This window comes from Meles meles, chromosome 10, assembly GCF_922984935.1.
Source record: "Meles meles chromosome 10, mMelMel3.1 paternal haplotype, whole genome shotgun sequence".
NCBI lineage: Eukaryota > Metazoa > Chordata > Mammalia > Carnivora > Mustelidae > Meles > Meles meles.
Window position 1 is genome coordinate 11793820 of NC_060075.1, and position 25600 is coordinate 11819419.

Here is a 25600-nt window from a genome sequence, read left to right on the forward strand (position 1 = left end):
CTTTGATAGCTAGAATATATTGGCCTAGGAGTCCAGGGTCTCTTACCATCATTTCTAGTTGTGGAGGTGATGGGTCATATGGTATGTGCAGAATCAGTTTGGTTATGTAATGTCAGATGGCTCTCCAAAGAGGCCACCAGCAGTGCCTAATTGCTCCCATAGCCCTTCATTTTCCTTTAACACCTGACATTACCTAGCTTTCTGAGTTTTTCCTTACAGTGAGGAAATACAGGGCATGGGTACAGGGAAGGGGCATAATATTTAGGAGTCCAGAGAATTTCAGATTCTGTGAGTCATCTCTATTTATTCATCTCTCATTCTTCCTACCAGTGGACAGTGAGAACCCATAAACTCCTCAGTAGCATTTTTTTGAGAGAACAGAGTTCTAGAAATTATGGGTGCTCTGAGGCTCCTCTGGGATAGATTTGGAAGGGAAGACACAACAGAACACAGAGTAGTTTGTGAGAAGTTTATTTTACAAACCACAACAGATACTCCAGTCAATTTTTCTTAAAGGAACCACCCTGGGGGGGGGGGGCAGTTAGACAAGGGCTTCCAGCATGATCAGACTGTCTGTATTTTCCTAGTGGTGTAATAATAATCTTTTCCATTGGGCACCACTGATATATTAGGGCAGGTACCTTCGTTGTTAATAACGTGGACTACTGTTGCTATTGCCATAGTTCCTGAAAGAGAAAAGGACAAAGATCTTCTCTGATAACACTCTAACCCCATTTCCTGGGTTTTCTACTAGTTTTAGGCACCCCCCTACTAGGGCCCAGTTTCCCCAAATCATTTGCAAGTGTATCTCCCTTGGGCTTTTCTCACACAACCCCTCAACTTTCAGACATGGGCATAGTCCCCATCCACTGTCCCCTCTTCTTCCCTCCTTTCTCTCCATCCTTCTGTCCTGACATTCTGCCCCACATCCGAAGTCACATTTCTCTTTACGGTTTCCCTTGCCTTAGTGGATAGTTCTTTCTTTGGATGGCCCCTATACTTACTATTGACCACAAAGTCCCAGTAGAAAGTTCTTGGATAATCCTCACAGAGGCAGGCAGTGTAAAGATAGTTGAAAGGACCATCTACTGGGTGGCTGCCTTGGAGGTAAGTTTTAATCTGTGGAGGAAGAGGTCGGCAGAGAGGACCCTGTGTTAGTCTGGGGAGCAGGAAAGGGAGAGAAAGGCAAGAGAGCACAAAGAAAAATGAGGACAACATCCTTTGTATGCAAATAGCAGGGATGGATGTAGATCAGAGGCACTGTGGAGTCCACTTTTATAGTATCATTTTGGGAACTAAAGTCGAAGTCAGAAGGTTTTCTGTCAATGTGTCTTCAAATTCCTGCTTTAGCACCATGGTGGGTCTGGGCTCTGAAAGGAAGAATTAGTGAATTGACAGGGCAAGCAGAACTCATTCTCGGGCAGCTTTCATCTGAAGAGCAAGTTTGCTGTGGTTCCCTAACTAGGGCTTTCAGGAACTGGTTTGTGACCACAGCTTAGCTCTTGGGTATAGAGCCTAAACCAGGTCTTGTTGCCAGAACCATGCTCCTCTCAAACTCTGTGACTTTTGATGATTGCAGTGACATCTCTCAGTCTTTCTTTTCTTGGTTGTGAGAGGAAAACAGTTACTTACCAAACTTGGCTGTAAGATAAACAAATGAAATCTTGATGGTAAATTTCCTTTTTGAATTTGAGAGGGCTTTACAACTTGAGATACATAAGTTTCAGCAGCATCAGGAAGCTTTTGTCTGGTTAGTGTTCAGCACAGGGGTGTTATCCTAGAGTTCATAGACCCAGTGGGTCTAGTGAACTCAGATGGAAAGAAATTTCATCTTTATTTTTTTTTTTAGTTCAATTGCTTTATTTTTTTTCCATTTTATTTATTTTTTCAGCGTAACAGTATTCATTCTTTTTGCACAACACCCAGTGCTCCATGCAAAACGTGCCCTCCCCATTACCCACCACCTGTTCCCCCAACCTCCCACCCCTGACCATCAATATCTCACTGAAATTGAGTATTCCTTCTGTTATGTTATCAATGATCCTCAGTGGCATTAGCAGTGTGTATGATTTTATCATGAAGAGAAACATAGGTATGTTAATATTAATTTACATGTTTATATAGCTCAAAATATTGCCTGCACTCATCATTACCTTGAATACAGGGTTGCATGGTCCTGGCTGGGGACATCTGCCTGTCTCCTGAAGCTTGCCCAGGTAACTGGCAACCATGCACCGAATAGCCCGTCAGCTCCAAACGGCTAATTCAAGTGTTCTCACAATTGGAATTTTACTCAGAATACTTTGAAGATCCTGGTGTTTCTTTCAAGAAACCGACACTTGCCTGGTTTACCTTCTTAGGGCATTTACAACAGTTTATCCTAATAAATCAGAGTTTTCAACAGTTGAATATTCAAACAAAAATCCCAATCTATTGGAATCCACTTCTTGTCAAAAACCAGTGCACAGCTGCAGCTACTTATTCAAGCTGAGCAACAAGAGTCATCACAAAGATAGTTTTTAAAAAATAAAATTTAACTTGTCTATATTTTAAATGTATTGACTTTTTGGCTAGTATGTTGATAAAGAAATATAAATAGTACTGTTTCAAAAGTTTTTTTTTTTAATTTTTAAGTAGGCTCTATGCTGGGCATGATAGTCCTATCACTATTTTTCCATATGGTAGTTTTCCTGTGTAATCCAATGCATTTTAGGAACACTTTCAAAAGCACTTTTCTGATGAGAGTTCCTTAGACTTCACGAGACTAGCAAAATGGTCCATACCACAAATGTTTAAGCCCTGTGGTTTGTCACAAGTTCTTTTTCAATTACAAATACAAAATATTTAAAAAAGATTTTATTTATTTATTTGAGAGAGAGAGAGATGGTGTGCAGGAGCAGGGGGAGGGGCAGAGTGAGAGAGAGAAGCAGACTTCCTGCTGAGCAGGGAGCTTGACCCAGGGCTTGATCCCAGGACCCCAAGATCATGACCCGAGCCAAAAGCAGATACTTAACCAACTGAACCACCCAGGTGTGCCTAATCAATTTTAATTTTAAAACTGTGATTCTAGGGGCGCCTGGGTGGCTCAGTGGGTTAAGGCTCTGCCTTCGGCTCAGGTCATGATCCCGGGGTCTTGGGATCGAGACCCGCATCGGGCTCTCTGGTCAGCAGGGAGCCTGCTTCCTCCTCTCTCTCGGCCTGCTTCTCTGCCTACTTGTGATCTCTCTCTGTCAAATAAATAAATAAAAAATCTTTAAAAAAAACTGTGATTCTAATACTTCACTTGATCAAAAATTTATTTGCAAAAGTATTGTAATTGTTAGAAAATTGAGATTAGGTACTAGAATCTTTACACATATAAAAATAATATTTTCCTAAAAATTTAAAAATATGATGTTTTTGTAACCATACATATTTTTAATATTTGAAACTACAAATAAAAATTGGTTGGCCAGAACTAAGAAAATTTCCCATAAATTCTTTCTAATTTACAATATCATTTATTTTATGAGATTCCTTGTACTTGGGTAGGTTTTAAAAAGATTGCCTTATTGTATTGTATTAGCATTGTTCTTAAAACGTAGTCCTTAAAGTTACAGTAGCACAAAAGTATTTCACATGTGATTAAACACTTTCTCAGGAGTAAAAACAGACTTCATTATCTATCATCACCAGAAACTACCATTATCACAAGACTTTTATGCACACGTTCTCATTCCTTTTGTCATCTGTGGTTATGATAAAACAAAATTGAAAAATTATGATGTGGTTTCCCTCCTACCTGCTATTAACATACAAGGTTCATATTCTTGAACTGTAAACAGACAAATTTGACAAAGCAGTTTTGTTGTTCTTTGCTCAGTGATCAGAAATCTTTCTCTTATAGGTATGAGGCCATTTCTAGAATGTATTCTAATGAATAACAGTCTTCATGCTCCCAATTTTGTTTCCGATTTAATCATCATACATAAATCTGAGTTAGGAAACTCCTGTCATAGGAAAATGCTTGTGCTGCCTGAGAGAGTGCCCTTCTGGAAGGAGTCAGTGGGGAGACGTCTGGGTCTTGGCCCTAGAACAGTGGTAGCTATCAAGGGGCAGATTGTGTGTGTGTGACAGCATGTGAGAAGTCTGCCAGCAGGGAGGAGAAGACACACTCTTTCCTGGGGAAGAGCCTCTGTGGGTTAAACCTGCACAGACCCCTTTTCCTGATGGCCCAGAGCAGCCAAACATCTGCAATAATGCACAGGTGAGTCTTACATGCACTTCCTTTTAAGAACCTCTGATCTAGTGAAGGGATTGGAACTCCCTCCCACGACTGCTGAATTGGAGAAAATAGGGAGGAGAGTGTGGGCTCTTTGCTGGGGAGAGGAGGCTGAAACAAGAGTAAACTTCTGATGGTAGAGCAAAAGGGCAGAGGGAGGGACAATGAACATAGCTTCTTCTTAGAGCTTACTGCAGAGGAGGGAATCATACCCCATGTATTCTCTGCAACATAGCTCTTCTGTTCACTTGCCTCAATCCACTGAATGGGGTTGCAGTTTTTCTTGTGAGAACCCCCATCCCACCCCTCACTCAAATAATCATGTCCAGGACTTTAGAGGAGCTCTTATCTCTTCTTCCTCAGCTCTTACACTTTTCCTCTCTTTCCATTTAGCTGTCCTTTTCTCACTACTCATTCCTTCTTTCCTTTTCATTCTTCCTACACCTGTCTGGATCAGGTTCCTTCATCTGTAAAATGAGAATAGTAATCTGCCCCAAGGTCTGAAGATTGTTCTGAGGCTCAAGTAGCATAACACATATGAGAACTGGGAGCATGAGGCTAGCTATTCAGCATTTTATTGGGTATACTATGCAATGGTAAAGTGAGAGATTAATCCAATTGTACTCATAACTAAGGAGTCAGAGTTTTATGAGTTTACTTCCCCAGGTCTCTACTTACCACCATACATTCTCTTAATTCTGTTTCAACTATAAGCTTCACAGTGACTTCTTCATTTTCTTTTGCTGTTGAGGGCATGTCCAATTGCATTTTTATAATTTCTCGACTAGTTTTGGGAAGAGAGAAGCAGGGCAGAAATCAGAGATCTGTCCACGAAAGAGGAGCACAATGAGCAGAACAGAGGGAACAGGGAAGGTGCAAGGGAAGGGAATGATGGCATATGAATAATTTGCTGAGCATCAGAACCCTTGGGAATCTTTGATCCTTGTTTGGTTTGATTGTTTTCTACAGACTCCGTTTTGTTTAATAAAGCAACTTTGATGCTTTATTTAAAACTGAGCATCATTGTTCTTTCCACTGACAAAAAATAAGTTAAAAAAGAATAAAAGTACAATATCACATGTCATTTCTTAATAAAATCCTCCAGGTTCTGTTGATTGTCCACTCTGTGGGAGGGCTCAAGTTATCATTAGTAGAATATTCCATATCAACAGAATCATACTAAACCATAAACATCTTAATGCACTGGAAGAATTTTTAGAGTTATCCTTGAGATCCTCCTTCTTTAGTTCCTGGGCCTAGGAAATTATATTTCTTTAGCAGTGCAGTGAATTTGGACACATGGCTATATTTGGGAACTTTAGATGATACTCTACTTTCAAGCCACATACTACAATCTGATGGGAAAAGGAAATGGAGGCAGAGGGAAGTCAAGGATTTTTCCATCAGGGATAACTGGGTTCTGTACTAGGAGACTTACTTTCTTTCTCCCAGAAACTCCTGGTTGAGCTCTTTTAGTTTTGGGTGGGACAGGAGGAAATTCAGGTTTTTTGCTATAATGCTTCAGGGTCCCATTTTCCTAGAGTAAAGCATCTCAGATTTTGGAAATACTCCATTTCTTGTACCAGTTGCTCTAGTGCTAAGTGCACAGAAAAGGGTGTGAAAAATTAAGTGTTTCTAAAATTCCTCTCATCTGTGAATGAATTTAGGATTAATAAAATGACAAGCTTAGCCAGAGTGAGTGATCAGATCAGCTTGCCTGGTAGTGAGGAACTTCCTGGGATGAGAGTCTTTCAGTGCTAACACCGAGCAATTCCTGGGCAAATGGGGATGGCTGATCACTCTAATTAGTATAGCTTATTTCAGAGTTTTGCTGTCCCATCTCAGGGCTACATGGGCTAACATCTGTATCTGAACCTGCCCCTACTCAGTGTTTCTTAGGACAATGGCCTCCACTATAGCAACTTGTCAAAACTCTGAATGGTTTACTCCAGGACAGTGTAACTGGTCATGCCACAGATGTATCATCAGAATCACAATCCAAAAACCCAGCACTCAAAACCATATTCCTGTAAAGAAAACCCTCTAGATTTGCTGAGTGTCCCTGCTTCTCCCAGACCCTGGCTGCATTTCCTAATTCATTTGCCTGATTTTCCTGCTTCCTTCAAGTATGTACCCTCAGTGATTTGGCTGCTGAACCTGTGCTCCTAGGGCCTACTGTGGGTGGTGGGTGAGTGTGTCCTTGCTTTTGTTTTTGGGCTTCAAAATAGGAAAAATGTCTAAGCTTCTGGGCTAGCTCAACTTCAGACTGTGGGGTCAAGGACCAGTGATCAAGGCTTCTGATCCTTTTACCAGTCCTGCCAAAATTGTGTAAAGCTATCACAGACCTGCTGAACCTACTGTTCTAGGAGACAAGTTGTGAGAACATAAAGTTTACTGAGCAGAAATCTAACAAAGGTGTAGACTATGGATAGGATGTAGATCAGAGCCAGAGCAAGACTGATTGTTAATAAAAGCCTTTATGCACACTGAGTGCCATATTTCCATAGACAACCTAGAAGCATCCAGTGGAAATAGAGGGGAGCTGATAGGACTTCCTGAGAGGAGAGAAGTGGGACTTGATCTGGAGTTTATAAGCATCCCTGGGACTAGAGATCTGGGAAATTGAAAAGTTTTCAGGAATAGATTTCCAGGCTAGGATAGGAGCCCTCCCTGAAGGGATTTTTGTGAGGAAGAAAAAGACTTGGCTTACGTGTCTTCCTGAGCTTTGTTGGTCCCCAGCTGTAGACAGAGAACCAGGACCAAGATGCCTCGGCCGGCTCTCAACAGGAGCTGGAGAAGGTGCATGTTGGAGGAGACAGAATATGATGTCCTAGAGCTGTCCCAGGTGGCCAACACACTCCTTATATGCAGATCAAGGAAGCGGGAGAATTGCCAAGCGGATCCATGTGGCCAATTACCCAATTATCCTTCCCACGCATGCTCTTTCCTTGTTGAACTAAAGTTTGTTTTTCCATTGAAAAAGTCAACATTCAGCTATAGTGTTCAAGTCCAGGTGAGGAGTTAGATTGTCCTTCCTCATTTACTTAACATACCAGAGGTTTGTAAGGAATAGGCAGGACCTCAAAAGACATAGCAGCTCTTTCCTTGCTTACAGAAATGTTTTCTTTTCTCTCATAATCATATGCCTGCTGTATGTAGTCTTTTTTTTTTTAAGATTTTATTTATTTGACAGAGATCACAAGTAGGCAGAGAGGCAGGCAGAGAGAGAGAGAGGAAGGGAAGCAGGCTTCCCGCTGAGCGGAGAGCCCGATGTGGGACTCCATCCCAGGACTCTGAGATCATGACCTGAGCGGAAGGCAGAGGCTTTAACCCACTGAGCCACCCAGGTGCCCCCCTGCTGTATGTAGTCTTAAAAACAGTCTGCTTCTCTAGTCTTGAGAGGTAGAGAACCCAGCTGTGGTAGATTTCAGTTCACAACTGCAGGACACATTTGCTTGATCCCCTGATAGTAAGTTTAAGAGATGTTCTTCAGAAAATTTCACAGGGCTGTTGGGTGATTAGGATTCTCCTAGGGGCCACCACCAATCATGACAGGAGAGAAAACTAGAGATGGGCTGCTCTGAATGCTGGGAAATTAAGACCATAAAACTGGGTGGCACAAATATGTGTGTGATTGTTGAGTCCTTAATGTCAGGGGCTATAACATGAACACACACACAAGCACACACACACGCACACACATTTTTTGGTTCTATTTGATAATCCTAATTTAGCTGGTGTTTGAAAAGGGACAACAAATGTTGAAAGGGTTGGAACCCATATTGGTTGTAAGTGTATTTGAAACTTTGGGGTGAAGTCAGGTTCTAAACCCATGATCTAGCAAACAGTTTAGATGGAAAGGGCAGGTGGGGAGTAGAGAAGATAAGGCAGCTGGGCATGTTGTACTAAATTCTTGATGTAATTTTTGCTGAGCTTCAAGATGCCTCAGTGTTGATTCAGTAGGTAATGGATTCCTGAGATATAAGACAGATTATTGCCCATGGAACATAATTTTGAGGGGCATTGCATGGTGATATTTACATATATATTAGTTTAAAAATAATTGTTTTTTAAGTGATGGTCACATATTGGTCAGGGATTTGATGGAAAGTGATATCCATAGAATAATGGAACATGGCGAGGATGCTTTACAGGCTAGTAGGAATGACCATATTTTTAATCTTTCATTCCATCATTTATATTTGATTATAGGACTCCTGGGTATTTTAACCTAATATAAATGCTTGTATATATTGGCTAAACAATTTTTGGCTAAATCAGAAATAGATATTTATTCTAGAAACTGATATGGCTTAAGGGCTAATAAGCCAATAAATCACTGCAACATAATTTTTTCAACTGCTACCCACACTGCATTAAAGATATGGATGGAGATGAACAGTATCAAGCAAACCTTGGTTTTAGCTTTGTTTTAGGAACTAGGCAATTCCATCTGCAAAAATCCATGTGTCCTAATTCCGTTCCACAGTTGACTCAGAGATGTTAGTATTCATGGAGTTGAATATATCTGAAAAGATAAAAATTTCAGAGAGAAGGTAGGATCTAAGTAACTGCCACAGTTCTATAGATGGTATGTTGGAAAGTTTTCAGAATGGTATTTATGACAAAAGTTTGAGGATAATATTTTCTTCTCCATGCTGTTGTTTAGAAAACTAATCTAGCAGATGGCTTCGAGGGGGAGAAAATGAAACTGAAATTGTTATGTCCTTTAAGTAATGAACAGGTTTAGTAGGTTTCAAAAACCAAATAGATAAAATCAGATTATAAACAACCGAAGAGGCTCATAGAAGGAAATGTACAGGTATAAAGGGAAGGGATTAAGGATTAAAGAGAAGCCTGCCACAGGCTGTTTGCAAAGAAGGTGACCCTAGACCTGACAGGGCTCATAAAAGAGCAAGGTAAGGTGTGACCAAAAAGGGAGTTAAAGAAGCTGAAGCACAGTGAATACATACTATGTGCATGACACTGTGCTAAGCGTTTTACACATACTTACTCAATTTTCAAAACAATACTATGGAGCAGATTGCCAGCTTTATTTCATTTTACAAATGGAGAAATGGAGGCACATAGCAGATAAATATGCTAAGCCCAAGTCCCATAGCCAGTGACTGGTAGAGCCAAGTTTGGATCCATGTTTGTGGAGTCTCAGAGTGACCTCTTTAAGTATGTGCTGCCGGAGCGAGCACGGTAACCTCTTTAAGACGCGAAATGCAAATTTTTTCTTTCTTCTTTTTTTTTTTTTTTAAAGATTTTATTTATTTATTTGACAGACAGAGATCACAAGTAGGCAGAGAGGCAGGCAGAGAGAGAGAGGGAGCAGGGTAGAAGCAGGCTCCCCGCTGAGCAGAGAGCCCGATGCGGGACTCAATCCCAGGACGCTGGGATCATGACCTGAGCCGAAGGCAGCGGCTTAACCCACTGAGCCACCCAGGAGCCCAAGAAATGCAAATTTTCACATATGAAAAACAGATATAGGACTTTGGAAGAGGTTGTAAGTAGGGGCCCTGAGGCTTCACATCACTAACTTTACCATGCATGCATCTTTGGATGAACCAGAATTTGAATGCAAGCAGTCCGCCTCTAGGACCTGAGCTTTTAACTACTCCACTGCCTGCCAGTGAGGGCAAGGACCCAGTGTGGCATGCCCAAACACTAATAGTCCCAAAGTCGAAAAACACAAGGCCTACTATAAGCAAACATTTATCTTCCATGGCTTCATTATAGCTTGTTTCCCCATAAAGGTGATGTGAACAATCTCACATTCATCCTTGCTTTTATGAATTCCTCTCTTTATCCATCATCTACCTAGTTCTTTCAGATAATCTATCCTACAAATATTGATTGGGCACCTACCTTTACAGAGAGGTTTAAGGTGATGAGCATGAAGAAGTGAATTAGAATATAATGGGGGGCAGTCAAAATAACACACTTAATAGACTCTGATCAGAATTATAGTATTAGTTTCTGTTTATTGGGGACTACTAAGTATTTTACAGGTTTAACCTAAATGGAGCCGGCAGTTGCTAGACCTGCTGCTGTCTGTCCATAGATTTTACAAAGCATCCAAGGAAACATACCTAAAAATGATAAAATTTGATTTAGAAGTTTTAAATAATATTAAAGCTCTTGACTCTAGTTATACTTTTGGGGATATGAAGAAGTTTTATACATTGCATTCCACTTTCTTAATGTCTTTCTTCTCCCCACATTTTCCTCTTAAATGTAGCTGCTAGAGATTTCTCCTGTGTCTCTTGTTAGTATGCTATACCCTCCACCATGGTGTTTCTCCCAATATCAATAGTTTTTATACACTGGGTACTTTAAAAAAAATTTAAATTTTTAATTTATTTTTAAATAATTTTATTTATTTATTTGACAGAGAGAGAGAGAGAGCACACAAGTAGGGGGAGTAGCAGAGGGAGAGGGAGAAGCAGGCTCCCTGCTGAACAGGGAGCCCAATGCAGGGCTTGATCCCAGGACCCTGGGATCATGACCTGAGCTGAAGGAAGATGCTTAACTGAGCCACCCAGGCATCACTACACTGAGTACTTTTGATATATGACCTCCCTCCCACTCTACAAGACCTCAGAAGTAGAGCTCTGCTCCTTGTGTCTCCTACTTTCATGACAATCACATACCCTAGAGTTACTGTATACAGTTTCTTCAAATGCCCAAACAATAAGAACAAATATTTATACAGTGCTTACAATAAGTCAGACACTATTCTAAGTGCTTAACATATTAATTCACCTATTCCTTAAAATTATCATATAGCTTTTTTGTGTGTGTGGCAGAGAGGGGCAGAGGGAATGGCAGAGAGAGAATCTTTTTTTTAAATATATATATATATTTATTTGTTTATTTACAGCATAACAGTGTTCATTGTTTTGGCATCACACCCAGTGCTCCATGCAGTACGTGCCCTCCCTATTACCCACCACCTGGTTCCTCAACCTCCCACCCCCTCGCCCCTTCAAAACCCCCAGAGAGAGAATCTTAAGCAGTTTCCACGCCTGGCATGGAGCCTTATTTGAGGCTTGGTCTCAAGACTCTGAGATCATGACCTGAGCTGAAATCAAGACAGACACTTGCACAACCAACTGAACCATCCAAGTGCCCCCAAATGATCATATAACTTAAATATTACCCTCATTTTAAGGATGAAGAATTTGAGGTCTAGAAAGATAAAGTAAATTTCTGAAGGTTGCAAAGTTAGTAACTGACAGAGTTAGAGTTCAAAATCAAGTAGTCTGATACTAGAGTCTGGTTTTATTTTTTAAGAGTTTTTACAAAATTTATTTTAGAGAGAGAGTGTGAGCAGGGGGAGGGGCTAAGGAAGAGGGAGAGGGAGAATTTTAAGCCAACTGCACATTGAGCATGGAGCCTCATGTAGGATTTGATTTCATGACCCCAAGACCATGACCTGAGCCAAAGTCAGGAGCCAGATGTTCAACTGACTGAGCCATTCAGGTGCTCCCAGAGTCCAAGTTTTTAAGCAGTTTGCTGTTTCCTAATGTAAAAGCATTTTACATTTAAGGGAAGGAGTCAGCAGAGATTTAATATGCACATGTTTGTTATTAGTAGATAATACCAAAATGTTTCCCAAAGTTGTTATACCACAGCACATCAGCAGGGTGTAAGAATTTCCCTTTCACTACAACTGCAACAATATTGATATTGTTAATCATTTTAATCTTACTGGCTATTGTGATGGATGTGCAGTGGAACTTATTGTGATTTTACTTTGATATTTTTGTGATTACCATATATTTTCTGGATATTGTATGTTCCTTTTTGTAAGGGTCTTGCCCATTTTTCAACTGGATTGCTTGTATTTTCTTATTGATTGTATATATTGCCTTTATTCTTTTAATGATGTCTTTTGATGAACAGAAGTTCATAATTTTAATGTTTACATGTACCCATATTTTCCTTTATGGTTAATGTTTTCTCTACTCCAAGTTCATGAAAATACTCATTATATCTTCTAGAAGGTTTTTTTGTTGTTGTTGTTTGTCATTAGATATTTAGATCTACTATCTACTTATGGATGGCTTTTTGTGTTCAATATGAGAAGGGAATAAAATTAAATTTTTTCCATATGACTAGAGGGTATCATGCTTAGTGAAATAAGTCAGTCGGAGAAAGACAACTATCATATGGTCGCCCTGATATGAGGAAGTGGAGATGTAACGTGGGGGGTTGGGGTGTAGGAGAAGAATAAATGAAACAAGATGGGATTGGGAGGGAGACAAACCATAAGTGACTCTTAATCTCACAAAACAAACTGAGGGTTGCTGGCGGGAAGGAGATATGGAGAGGGGGTGGGGTTATGGACATTGGGGAGGGTATGTGCTATGGTGAGTCCTGTGAAGTGTGTAAACCTGGCAATTCACGGACCTGTACCCCTGGGGATAAAAATACATTATATGTTTATAAAAAATAAAAAATTAAAAAAATTTTTTTCCATGTGGATATTCAATTATCTCTATACTGTTGTTGAAAAAAACACATTTATAAAACTTATAGTTTTGTGACTTCATTGCAAATTAAGTATCTATATATTTTTATTTTAGAGAGGGAGGAGTGGCAGAGGAAGTGGGAGAGAGAGAATCTTAAGCAGGCTAAATACCTAATGCAGAGCCCAAAGTGGGGCTTGATCTCACAATGCTGAGATCATGATCTAAGTAAAAATTGAAGAATCAGTTGCTTAACTGACTATGCCACCCAGGTGCCCAGGTATACATATTTTATCATTATTCTATTTGTTTTCATCATGTCAATTTCACACTTTTTAAATGACTACAATGGTAGAAAAATTACTCATGAGTCATCTGACTGGCTCAGTTGGTATGGTGTGTGACTCTTGATTGCAGGGTTGTGAGTTTGAGTCCCATGTTGAAGCCGACTTAAAAAAAAAGTGTTAAAAACCACACTGAAAAGAAAGAAAAAAAATTGAACATTTACTTAAAATAAATAAATAACCAAATATATTCAAGAAAAAAAAAAACCACCTCAAAACAAACAAACAAAAAAGTCACTCATGACATCCACCCCAGTAATTCTTCCCAATTGATTTGTCCTCAAGATTTTCTTATCTTTCTCTATTCTTGGCCCTTTGCATTTCATCTGTATTCAAAAACCAGCTTGTGTATTTCGTGAGTATTTTAAAAGTCTAAAAAGCCTTGGTTTTGGCTCAGCTTGTGATCTCAGGGTTGTGGGATCGAGTCTCTTGTTAACCTCTGTGCTCACTGTAAAGTCTGCTCAGGTTTCTCTCTCTCTCTGCCCCTCCCCCCTGTGCTTGCACTCTCTCTCTCTCGAGTAAAATAAATAAATATTTTAAAAAATTAGTCTTGCCAGGTATTTATCAACTTTATTAGTCTTAAAAAAACTCAACACTACAGATTATTTTTAGTTTGTTTTTATCTTTTTCATCTATTTCTTACTACTTTATGTTTCTTTTTTTTTTTTTAAAGATTTTATTTATTTATTTGACAGAGAGAGATCACAAGTAGACAGAGAGGCAGGCAGATAGAGAGAGAGAGAGGGAAGCAGGCTCGCTGCTGAGCAGAGAGCCCGATGTAGGACTCGATCCCAGGACCCTGAGATCATGACCTGAGCCGAAGGCAGCGGCTTAACCCACTGAGCCACCCAGGCGCCCCACTACTTTATGTTTAATTTGCTATTTTTTCCTAATTTCTTGGGACGTATGCTTGATTGATTTTCATTTTCTTCTTTTGTAATGTACATATTTAAGCTATAAATTTTTTTCAAAGCAATGCTTTGACTGCATCCTGTAAGTTGATATGTTGAATTTTGTTCTTCCAGTATTCACCTCACCAGCAATGTGTATAAAGTCCAGTTGCTCTGCATCCTCACCCACACTCTATTTTGTCTCTTTTGTTGTCAGTTTTTCTGGAATGTGTGCAATTGGATTTTATTGTAGTTCATATTCATATTTATCTAAGGACTAATGATAATGAGGCCATTATCATAAACTTATTTTGCATTTACATATACCCAATATGAAAAAATACCTAAGTACGTCTTTTCCATGTTATTATAAGTTCTTACTCATTTGGAAGTACGCAAATTAGAGAGTAGTCAAGAACACAGGTCTTAAAATCACATAGATTTGAATTTAAAGCCTAGTTCTGCCTCTAACTAGCAGTGTGATTCTGCACTAATTTCTTTTAAAAAATGACATTTAGTACTGTTTTTGATTGAAGCATGTATTTTCATCACATGGATATATCCTAAGTTTCATGACGAAATATATATGGGGGTAATTTATCTGGAGTTGGAACCAGAGTACTTATGGCAAAAGGTTTTTTGGAGTCTTTCTCAAATTTGGGTGTTTGGTCAAATATTTAATAGGAGTTGGTGTTACAGAATCCCAGCTGGGAAGGAGTTTCTAGGCCTGAATAATGTAGCAATGTCCCTTGATAATGAAATTGAGACTATTTGCTTATTTGTCAGCAAAATCTGAGCTTTTATGAACATTTTACAAGAATCTGAAGATTTTTTGTTGCAGATTTCTTGAAGAGAGTAAACTGTCATTCTAAATGCACCTGACCCCTCACAGACTAATACATTCCGCCTGGTTATTGACTAAGTCCAGGCACTGGTTTACTTCAAGGATTTATATCTTCCTGAGGATGACATTGACCTTTAAGGTCTCCATGTCTGGTGCTGTGTGAGAATAGGGTACTGTCTCACTCCATGGATTGAGTATGTTACCTGTTCCCTCCTGAATTATTAAGAAGGAATTTAAACTGCCACATGTTACATTTCAGTTCAGGATGATTTAAAATCTTGACCTGCCCTTGGGGTAATGATAACTCCCATTCATGTGCTGTTGTTGTTGGATTAGTGATGCAGGAGTCAGAAGAATTAACACAAGCCCTGTGCTGCTCCTTGCTAGAGATGCCATGTTTTTGTGACTCACTAACATTTCCCACTCTCTGGGCCATTATACTTAAATGTATTATTTGTCAGTGTCCACTTTCCTCTCAAATCTTTGTTTTTTCATCATCTCCTAGACATACGGTACTTCAAAGTTGATGTTACTAAAGATGTTCTTCTATAGGAACATTTTTAATCAACCAGTTAGCAGAGCTTTTAGTGCCCAAGGTTGAAAAAACTGTACTCCTCACTTTAAGTTACAAAAGGTATCTTGTTCATTCCTTCATGAATGAACTTCAGAGCTACATTATCCATGGGGATGGGAACCTGGAGAGTACCTAAGTGGGAGAGCCTGGAGCACAAGGTTGAGGTATATATAGGTCAGAGCAGGAAGGAAGACGTCTGAATGGCTAGGGCCTGGAAGAACCTAAGTCTGGCAGACTTTTGGTAGACCAAAAGAGAAGCTGGTGAACTCTATGGCCAGAAGGGAAGTGTTGGGCTGGCTGCATCCAAATCTCTGGTATAGCTATAAAAATAAAACAGATTGTTGGGCTCCACACCCAAAGATTTTGATTCAGGAATTTGATAAAATGATGTAGGAATTTGGTATTTTTATAAAGCCCTGTAGGAGATTCTGAGATACCATCAGTGATATAGAGATCCTAAAATATAGAGATTAGGATTGAAAGCCACGTTCTTGGGGAGCAGTGGTTTAAGTGAAACCTGAAGACTAAAAAGATAGCCAGGAAGACGAACATTTTACAACATGCTCTAAAACAAGCCTAAAGATACTGTAACACTGCACTGAAGTGGGTTTTAAAGAGTTTTTAGTTATGAATTCAGGCTGAAGCTCTAATGGGGAGTAGAGCATGGGTTCTCAAATCCCTATGTAAAGAAGAACTGCTTGAGCAGACAAAAAGCAAAAACAAAAATAATAACCTCATCTTAGAAATACCAAATCAAAATCTCTGGGTATGCAGGGCTTTGGCATTTTAAAATTTAAATGACTTTACTTATATTTTAAATAAGTATATTGTTTGTTAAAGAAATAGTTGAACCTTATTATTGCATGATTTTGAAGGAATGAAACCATATAAAAAGACTGAGAGATGTAGGGAAGGTAATAAGGGAAGCATTTTTATATGCCTTCCCCCACTATCTTGCATATAGTCCCCACCCTCAGGCAACAATCTTGGAGGTTAGAAACAGGCTGTGCATATGCCATATACAGAATGTATGTTACAAATAAACCAAACTTCTATACTGTCCTGAGCATCCCTTGTGACCTACTGCATCTGTGAATGTGCTTCCTGCCCCTGGAGTATTCACTCATCCCTGTTTCTATCCATAGGACTCTGATGCTCGAGTCACATTTTCTCCAAAGAGGTTTCCCTGATGGCTTAACCAAGGTGACACCTCTTTCTTCTGTGGTCTCACTGTACTTGAAATACAAAATTATAAATGCTCACTGTAGAAAAAAATGTAACGGAAGAAAATAAAAATCAATCATAATTTTACCACTGTTATCACTCTAGTACAGCTTTCAAATATTTCTTTCTTATTTTTATTGACCAAAATATAAATTTGTAAGGTTTATAAAATTATAAATTTATAATTTTCATAAAAACATGAGAGAATATTTTTATTTGTCAAAATCAAATTCATCTGGAACAGCCCTATCTTCTAGAGTTGGAAAACTTCCATTTTGATCATGAACTTAGATTCCTATTATGTTGCTCCCATCCTTACACCAGCCTCCTTTGGGCCTATACACTCGCTCTTATGCCCTGATCTGTCATATCCCTAAGAGATAATGTAAACTGCGGAGCTTAGGCTCTGCGCACCAAAACATATTAGGATGGGGAGGGAAAGATATCTTCCACTTACTCCTATAGCAGCAAGAGCAACAACAAAACTCTCAAGCCAATATTTCAGTGAATGGTCCTGGCACATGGATGCTCCTGTATATGTGTGCACACACACGGGACATATGACTTATAAATGAATCCATAGTGTATATCTTGTTCACAATATTACCATTTACTACATAGTAGCCTATAAATATTTGGCACTATAATTAGATTTCTTCTGCATATTTTAAAGGCTACCTAACATATATTGTATGAACAGAAATTATTTACTTAACCAATCCCTTATTTAGACATTTTGTTATCTTTAATTGGAACTCTTTCAAAGAATACTGTAATGAGATCCTCACTTGAATATAAGCCCTGTGAGGGTGGATATATGTGTGTGTGTGTGTGTGTGTGTGTGTGTGTGTGTGTGTGTGTGTGTGTGTTTATTTATTTATTTCATTACGTTGTATTCTTAGTGTCTAGAACACAGCCTGGAGAGAAATAGTCTCAATAAATAGTAGATGAATAAAAGAATAAATAAATCATTAATTCTGGAAGTGGAATTACTAGGTTAAAAAGTTCTTGTTTCAAACAGCTTTTTCCCAAAATGGCACTTTCTCGAGCCATGTGTGACATTGCCAATTACCCCACATTCTTACCAACACTAAGAGTGATTAACTCAAACTAGAAATAGCATCTTTTTTCCTGTTACATTATATTGTGTCATGGATTGTGTTCTGACTTTTTAATTAATTAATTAATTAATTAATTTTCAGCATAACAGTATTCATTGTTTTTGCACCACACCCAGTGCTCCATGCAATACGTGCCCTCCCTAATACCCACCACCTGGTTCCCCCAACCTCCCACCCCCCACCCCTTCAAAACCCTCAGGTTGTTTTTCAGAGTCCACAGTCTCTCATGGTTCACCTCCCCTTCCAATTTGCCTTCTCATCTCCATCTCCCCATGTCCCCCATGTTCTTTGTTATGTTCCACAAATAAGTGAAACCATATGATACTTGATTCTCTCTGCTTGACTTATTTCACTCAGCATAATCTCTTCCAGTCCCGTCCATGTTGCTACAAAAGTTGGGTATTCATCCTTTCTGATGGAGGCATAATACTCCATCGTGTATATGGACCACATCTTCCTTATCCATTCATCCATCGAAAGGCATCTTGGTTCTTTCCACAGTTTGGCGACTGTGGCCATTGCTGCTATAAACATTAATTCCTCAAGAAATTAAAAATAGAGCTTCCCTATGACCCTGCAATTGCACTGCTGGGTATTTACCCCAAAGATACAGATGTAGTGAAAAGAAGAGCCATCTGTACCCCAATGTTTATAGCAGCAATGGCCACAGTCGCCAAACTGTGTTCTGACTTTTATTCTTTGTTTGAATGTAATAATCATGTCTCCTTTGAAGGTCCTCCTCGTCCTCAGTCTCTAACTATTGGATGACCCTCACTCGCTAGGATCATCTATCATAATGGCTTTTCTCTGGTAATGACTCCCAAATTGTATCTCCACCCTGCCACTTCCCCTGAATTCCAGACATATTCATTTAACAGCCTGCATAAAAGCTTCATGGGATTTCATAAAGCATCACAGATTTAACACATCCAGGTCAAAATTTTTGATTATCCACATTCCCAAACTTCTTCTCCCACAACATTGCACACATTTTAGTAAATGGCATCCCCAAGTACCCAGATGCTATATCAAAACTATGGAGTCTCTCTTGCAACCTACACTCAAGCTCCCAAGCAAATCCTATAGTCTTACCATAAAAGTATCTATAATGCCATCTCATTTCCCATCCCCAGTTCCACCCCCTTAGTCAGGTCCCATACACCTGTCACCAGGACTACTGCAACATTTCCTAACTGTTCTTCCTTCTGCTCTTACATAATCTTTGTGTATGGTGTAAGAGAATGGTCAAGTTTCATTCTTCTACATATAGCTGTCCAGTTTTCCCAGCACCATTTATTGAAGAGACTGTCTTTTTTCCACTGGATATTTTTTCCCGTTTTGTTGAAGATTATTTGACCATAGAGTTGAGGGTCCATATCTGGGCTCTCTACTCTGTTCCACTGGTCCATGTGTCTGTTTTTGTGCCAGTACCATGCTGTCTTGGTGATCACAGCTTTGTAGTAAAGCTTGAAATCAGGTAACGTGATGTAGCCAGTTTTGTTTTTGTTTTTCAACATTTCCTTAGCAATTTGGGGTATCTTCTGATTCCATACAAATTTTAGGATTATTTGCTCCAGTTCTTTGAAAAATACTGGTGGAATTTTGATCGGAATGGCATTAAAAGTATAGATTGCTCTAGGCAGTATAGACATTTTAACAATGTTTATTCTTCCAATCCAAGAGCATGGAATGGTCTTCCATTTTTTTGTGTGTCTTCTTCAATTTCTTTCATGAGTGTTCTGTAGTTCCTCAAGTACAGATCCTTTACCTCTTTGGTTAGGTTTATTCCCAGGTATCTTATGGTTCTTGGTGCTATAGTAATGGAATTGATTCTCTAATTTCCCTTTCTGTATTTTCATTGTTAGTGTATAAGAAAGCCACAGATTTCTGTACATTGACTTTGTATCCTGCCACGTTACTGAATTGCTGTATATAGCAGTGAGAGTGCGATCCTTTAAAAAAATAAAAAAGCTTTTGTCCTCCCCCTCCAAAACAAAACAAAGCCTTTCCTAATAGCTTTCCATTATATGTAGAATAAATTCATTGCCCCTTCCCCGTAATGGTCTAGGAAGCCCTATAAAATTTTCCGATTTCAGTTTCTATTATTGTTTTTCTCCCTATTCTGCTCTACCTGCCTTGGTTTTCTTGCTCTTGTTTAAACACACCAAAGCAAACTTCTGCCTCAGGAGTTGTACTTGCAGTTCCCTCTGTTTGGCAACATTTTCTGTACACGTATGAATGTCAGGTTCACTCTGCTCAAATGCTTCCTTTTCAAGGAGCTCTTCCTTTTTAAGTGATTACCCTCACACTCTTTTCATCCTTTTGCCTTGTTTCATTTTTCTCCATATCACTTATAACCCAGTTATAAGTTATATTTATATATTTCTTTATGATTTGCCTGTCCCTCCAATAGGATATACATCTCAAGGGGCAAAGAATTCCTATCACCCATTTCCTGCTTTAACCAGAAGGCATAGAGCAGTAACTCTCAAACAGTAGATGATCAATAAACATTTGTCAAAAGAATAAATGAGTGAATAAACTCTTTTCAAAATTTAAATTTCTTGAAAACTTGGAAAAAATTTTCTCAGTTTAGGGGAAAGAATAGGTAAATCTTTACATTTCAGTGTAAACTGGCAGCTTTTTGACATCTCCTGGTGGTGTTTGCTGAAAGCAGCTCAGATCCACCTTGGCTGGGAAGCAGTCTTCTTACATTTAATCACACTAAAGGAGGACAGCAGTGAAAAGGTATTGAGGCCTAAGAGAGATTGTCCAGTGCAAATGTGGAATACTCAGGAAAGCCATAATTTTCCTGCCTTTCCAGCCAGTCCAGCCCAGCAGAACAGAACCTTCCATTAATCTTGTTCATGGGGCTGGCTTGGCACCTTTGGCAGGGGCCTTATTTATTTCATGCCCACCCCTTCCTCCCAATTCCGTTCTAGAGCATGGCTGTTTTCAGGCATCTTGGGTCACTAACTTCAGAGCAAAGGTTTAACTCTCTAGAAACCCACAAGTCAGATGGTTCTGTAATCAGTTCTTATCCATTTCCCCTTGCTCAGCAAAAAAGAGGCCAAAGGGCCAGGACAAAGAGAGGAAATGGAGAAATAAAGTTCTCTAATTCTAGACTCCTTTTTGGAAGGCCTGGGAGTTACTTCCCTTTCACAGATTTATGCTGTAAACTTACATTAAAAATTTTTATGTATTTATTTGAGAGAGAGAGAGAGAGAGAGACAGATATAGCAAGAGAAAGCACAAGGAGAGGGAGAAGCTGCCTGCCAAGCAGGAAATCTGATGCCAGCCAGTCCCAGGACCCTGGGATCACGACCTGAGCTGAAGGCAGATGCTTAACCTACTGAGCCACTCAGATGCCCCTGCAAACTTACATTTTTAAAGGATTCTTCAAACATTTCCAGAAATATGCTGCTCCTCTACTGAGGGCATCTTTCCCTGGGGTCTTCCATGGTTCCTGATGAACTCATTGTGTATAGAACAAAGTGAAAATAGGGGACAGAGGTGAGGACTGAGAGATAGCTGCGAGTTGTTAGAGAAAGGAGGGACTGTAGCTGGTTTTCATCATAGGGACTGAGTCTCTGGGATTAGGGGAGGGGAACATTTCTGACTCAATTAACTAATTCTGGCAGAGAGAGGACTTTGGAACAGAATATCTCAGAGGTAGAGATAGCTTCATGTCCCTACAGATTAGAAAGAAGGAAGCTCTAGCCCCCTTTTTACAATGAGATGGAAGCCACTGGTGTGTTTTTGAGCTGGAGAAGACAAGCCTGTCTGGCTTTGGAATCAGAGCTGCAACATCCAGTTAGAATATAGGTCCTGAGGAAGGATGAGGAAGAGGGCTTCTATTCCTGGATAAGATTCTAGGCCAGAGGGTCACCTTGTGTGATACCATCTATTAAACCAACATTAGAAGTTAATTTGCAGGTAGTAAGTGGCCAGACTAAATCAATGTCTAGGTTTCTCTATTTGCAAAAGCCATCCCCTTCTCATTCTATTGTGCTGCCCCTCACAGTTTAATCTTTGTGGTCAGCCTCTTCTCCTAGAATTCAGGACCAGTATCTAACCTGGTAGATCAGCCAAGCACAGGAGGATGCTTATACTGGTCCTGAATCTTCTGGGGTTTCTGAAGGGATGGAAAGGAGGAAGAGTGTGTTTGTGAGTGTCTTTAGGGCACTTGACAGGGCTGCCCAACACGTCCTCTTAACCTTTCCAGGTACTCTTTTAGACAGATTCTACTTCTTCAGGAAAGTCAACAGGATCTGCAAAATTGCACTTGTCATGAATATGTTGCCAGGACAGGACATGGACTGTTCTTCCTGGTTTTATAGCCTAAATAATGTCCTTGTATCAGAGGTTGATTTAATCCACCTGCCTTCACTTGCTTGCCATATCAACCACTTCAATTATGTGAAAAAATTGTTGCTGACCTTTCTGTATGCCAGCCTAGAACTGCCCTGATCCAAGTCCTGCCCTCTCACTCTTATCCTCTCTTCTGCCTTGTGGTATCTGCAGAGATTGGACCCTAGACACTTTCTGTTTAGGTCTTGGGGCTCTGGTTCTATTGGTGAATAGTTGTTGGTAGAAACACCCCCAAAACTCCCCACATCCCCTACAGTGAACCAGGAGCTTCAGTCATCTGGGTTGTACTAATTTTACCTATAAATTTCTCCTTCCCAGCCCTGGACACATTTAGAGAGAACGTCAAGAAATAATCAAGATGAGACCTATGGCATTTCTGCCCACTTTCTTCATTCCATCCCTTTGGGTGGGTCCAATTTACATTGGTTTGCCTAGAAATTTCTATTTCAACACTTGAAAGTCTTGTGTGCTGGGAAACCCATGGTTCTTGGAAAATCAGATAGATGGTGACCACCCACATTCCCCTTCTCCCAGATCATCAACTTCCAGATCATCATGTTCTTCAGGTTTCAGAATAATTTCCAGAGCCCTCGATTGGGCTGGGAATAGAACAGTTCCAAGCAAGTACTTCAGTAATCCACTCCAGAATTACTCTCTTCCTTTGAGATACAATCCTTTAAATCTCCATTGGAATTTTTGCTACTATGGACTTGCAACTCAAGATGGCAAAAATTGACCCACCTTTTTACTTTCTTCTCTCTATGAAATAAATCAGTGAAACAAAAACAAACAAATAACAAAAAATGCCATAGCAAAAAGAGAGGGATCATTTTGTTATAAGGCCCTTCTCCTCTTATCTGTCTCTTTCCCCCACCCCCACAAACAAAGGCTTCTAAAAGTTATTATTTATGGGTAACTTCTCTGTTTACACATCTCCCCCCATTTCAAGTATTACTTTGATGCTGAAATATTTCAATGTCCATCTCCTGATTCTCATTCCAGTTGCCTGTTATTCACTTCCATCTGGACATGCTACTAACACTTTAACTTAGTGTATCCAAAACATATGCTACTCAAATAATAATTTTCTTCCCATTGCTACTGCCATTTCCCCAGTCTATCAGGTATGAAAAGTACTCTTCTTTGTATGGAGCAAGACAAATGGAAAGATGGGCCAACCAGCCATCAAGTGACTTAGAGGTGTTTCTCTACCCCATCCCTACCCATCCTTCTTTATTTCCTTCTTGACCACAGTAGTTCACATCCTCAAAAATTTTTACTATAATTAACTAGAATATCATCTAATTGCTGTCTCTGTGTTCTAGTTCCTCCAATTTAAATTATCCTAAAAACTACTGCTAAACTCGCCATTTGCGACGACATGGATGGAACTAGAGGGTATTATGCTTAGTGAAGTGAGTCAGTCGGAGAAAGACAACTATCATATGATCTCCCTGATGCGAGGAAGTGGAGATGCAACATGGGGGGCTTGGGGGAAGTAGGAAAAGAAAAAAAATGAAAGAAGATGGGATCAGGAGGGAGACAAACCATAAAAGACTCAATCTCAAAAAGCAGACTGAGGATTGCTGGGGGGAGTGGGGATGGGATAGGGTGGTGGGGATATGGACATTGGGGAGGGTATGTGCTATGATGAGTACTGTGAAATGTGTAAACCTGGAGAGTCACAGACCTGTACCCCTGGGGATAAAAACATTATATGTTTATTAAAAATTTTAAAAATAAAAATTAAAAAAAAAACTACTGCTAAATTAATCCTTATAAAGGAGTACTCTGGGCCACTTCATTTCTCAAAACCTACACAGCTGTCTTACCGACTGGGGTAAGCAAAAATTCCACCCTGACATTCAAGGCCTTCTACCATGTCACCAACTTGCATTTATAGATTCACTTCCTACTACTCCAAAATAGACCCTACTTCTTCATGGGCTTTTCACCGATCCCTTAAGATGCTCTGCTAATTGAGCTTTGCTCATACTTCTAAGCTTCTACTGTGCCTTTGAACAGTTCCTATTTCCATTTGCTTGTCATCTGCATTCCTTGAGGTATGTTTCAATTACTTTCTGCTGCATGAAATATATTCTAATTCTTCTAAATTGAAGTCATGATACACACTTTAAATACTTTTTTTATGGCATCTACTTCACTTTACCTTATATTATAGTTATCTGCCTACTTGCATTCATGTTCTAATGAAACACAAAGTTGTCAAGGGACTAACTTCCACAATTCCTAGCAGTGCTTTGCATATCACATGTGTGTAATAAGAAGTTGATCTGCTGAGTATTGAGAAATGGGTAGGATTCAGAGAGGTGGAGGGAGTGGCACAGATCGAGGCTGTGAGATAGATAAAGATGAGATCAAAGGCTGTGGGGACAGAAAAAAAAGATAACATATCTTGAATAGAATGAGAAGACCAGTGTAGATAGAGCATAAGGTTTCTGAATGAAAACACTGGGAGCAAATATTAAAAAGTAAACTGGGCCCAGATCATAACAGGCTGATTCAGGTTCACACCAGTCACTCAGGGTGCAGAAATCTACTATAATGTGTTGCTGGACATTCCATTTAAACTCAATGACAGAGAGGTGCCTGGGTGGCTCAGTCAGTTGAGTGTCTGCCTTTGGCTCTGGTCATGATCCCAGGGTCTTGGGTTCCTGCTCAGCAGGGAGCCTGCTTCTCCCTCTCCCTCTGCCTGCCACTCTGCCTACTTGTGTTCTCTCTCTCACTCTGTCAAATAAATAAATAAATAAAATCTTAAAAAAATAAACAAAATGTTTTTAAAAAGCCCTCTTTGACAGTGTTTTCTTTGAAATTAGTCAAAACTGAGTTTCTAGTATATTGAGTGAGGAACAGGTAGTCTGTGGATGTTGTTATTTTACTGTGTATCATGGTTTTTTTGTTCTATCAACTTGGCAGGAATAGTATATAATTTTCCGTTCTTTTCTTGATCTTGGATTCTTTAATCAGGAACTAAGGATTAGCTAAGTCACTTGAGCTCAATACTGATTGCTCAGATTTTGATTCTTATAAACACCCTGTACTTCAGTAGCATGTCAGAGTTAAGCATAGTTAGAATAGTCTCCTAAAAGGCAAGATAACAAAAAATATTTTTTTAAATAAAGTAAAACAGGTCACCTGGGTGGCTCAGTTGGTTAAGCATCTGCCTTCAGCTCAAATCATGATCTCAGGGTCCTGGGATTGAGCCCTATATGGGGCTCCCTGCTCATGGGAGTCTGCTTCTCCCTCTCCCTCTGATCCTCCATCCCACTTGTGCTCTCTCTCTCTCTCAAATAAATAAAAAAAAAGTAAAATAAAAATAAATCAAAGTAAAACATACACATGTTTTGTAAAAGCAAATTATGCTGAAAGGCTTGTATTGAGAAACTGTAAGCCACTGCCTTTTTTTCTCCCACTTATCCAGTTCTATTTTATGGAAAGCCACTTTAAACTTTTCTGGTAATTATTGTCAC

General features: G+C 39.5%; 1 protein-coding gene across 1 annotated transcript; it reads right to left on the bottom strand.

Annotated features, from left to right (window-relative positions):
* Window positions 1-505: 505 nt before the first annotated feature.
* Window positions 506-7066, bottom strand: LOC123951383 (prolactin induced protein). The gene is made up of 4 exons (XM_046020057.1): window positions 6972-7066; window positions 4940-5045; window positions 1005-1119; window positions 506-686 (listed from the first exon to the last, which is right to left on the bottom strand). The coding sequence occupies exons 1-4, from the start codon at window positions 7064-7066 to the stop codon at window positions 565-567; spliced, it is 438 nt and encodes a 145-aa protein (XP_045876013.1). The 3' UTR covers window positions 506-564.
* Between the last annotated feature and the right edge of the window lie 18534 nt (window positions 7067-25600).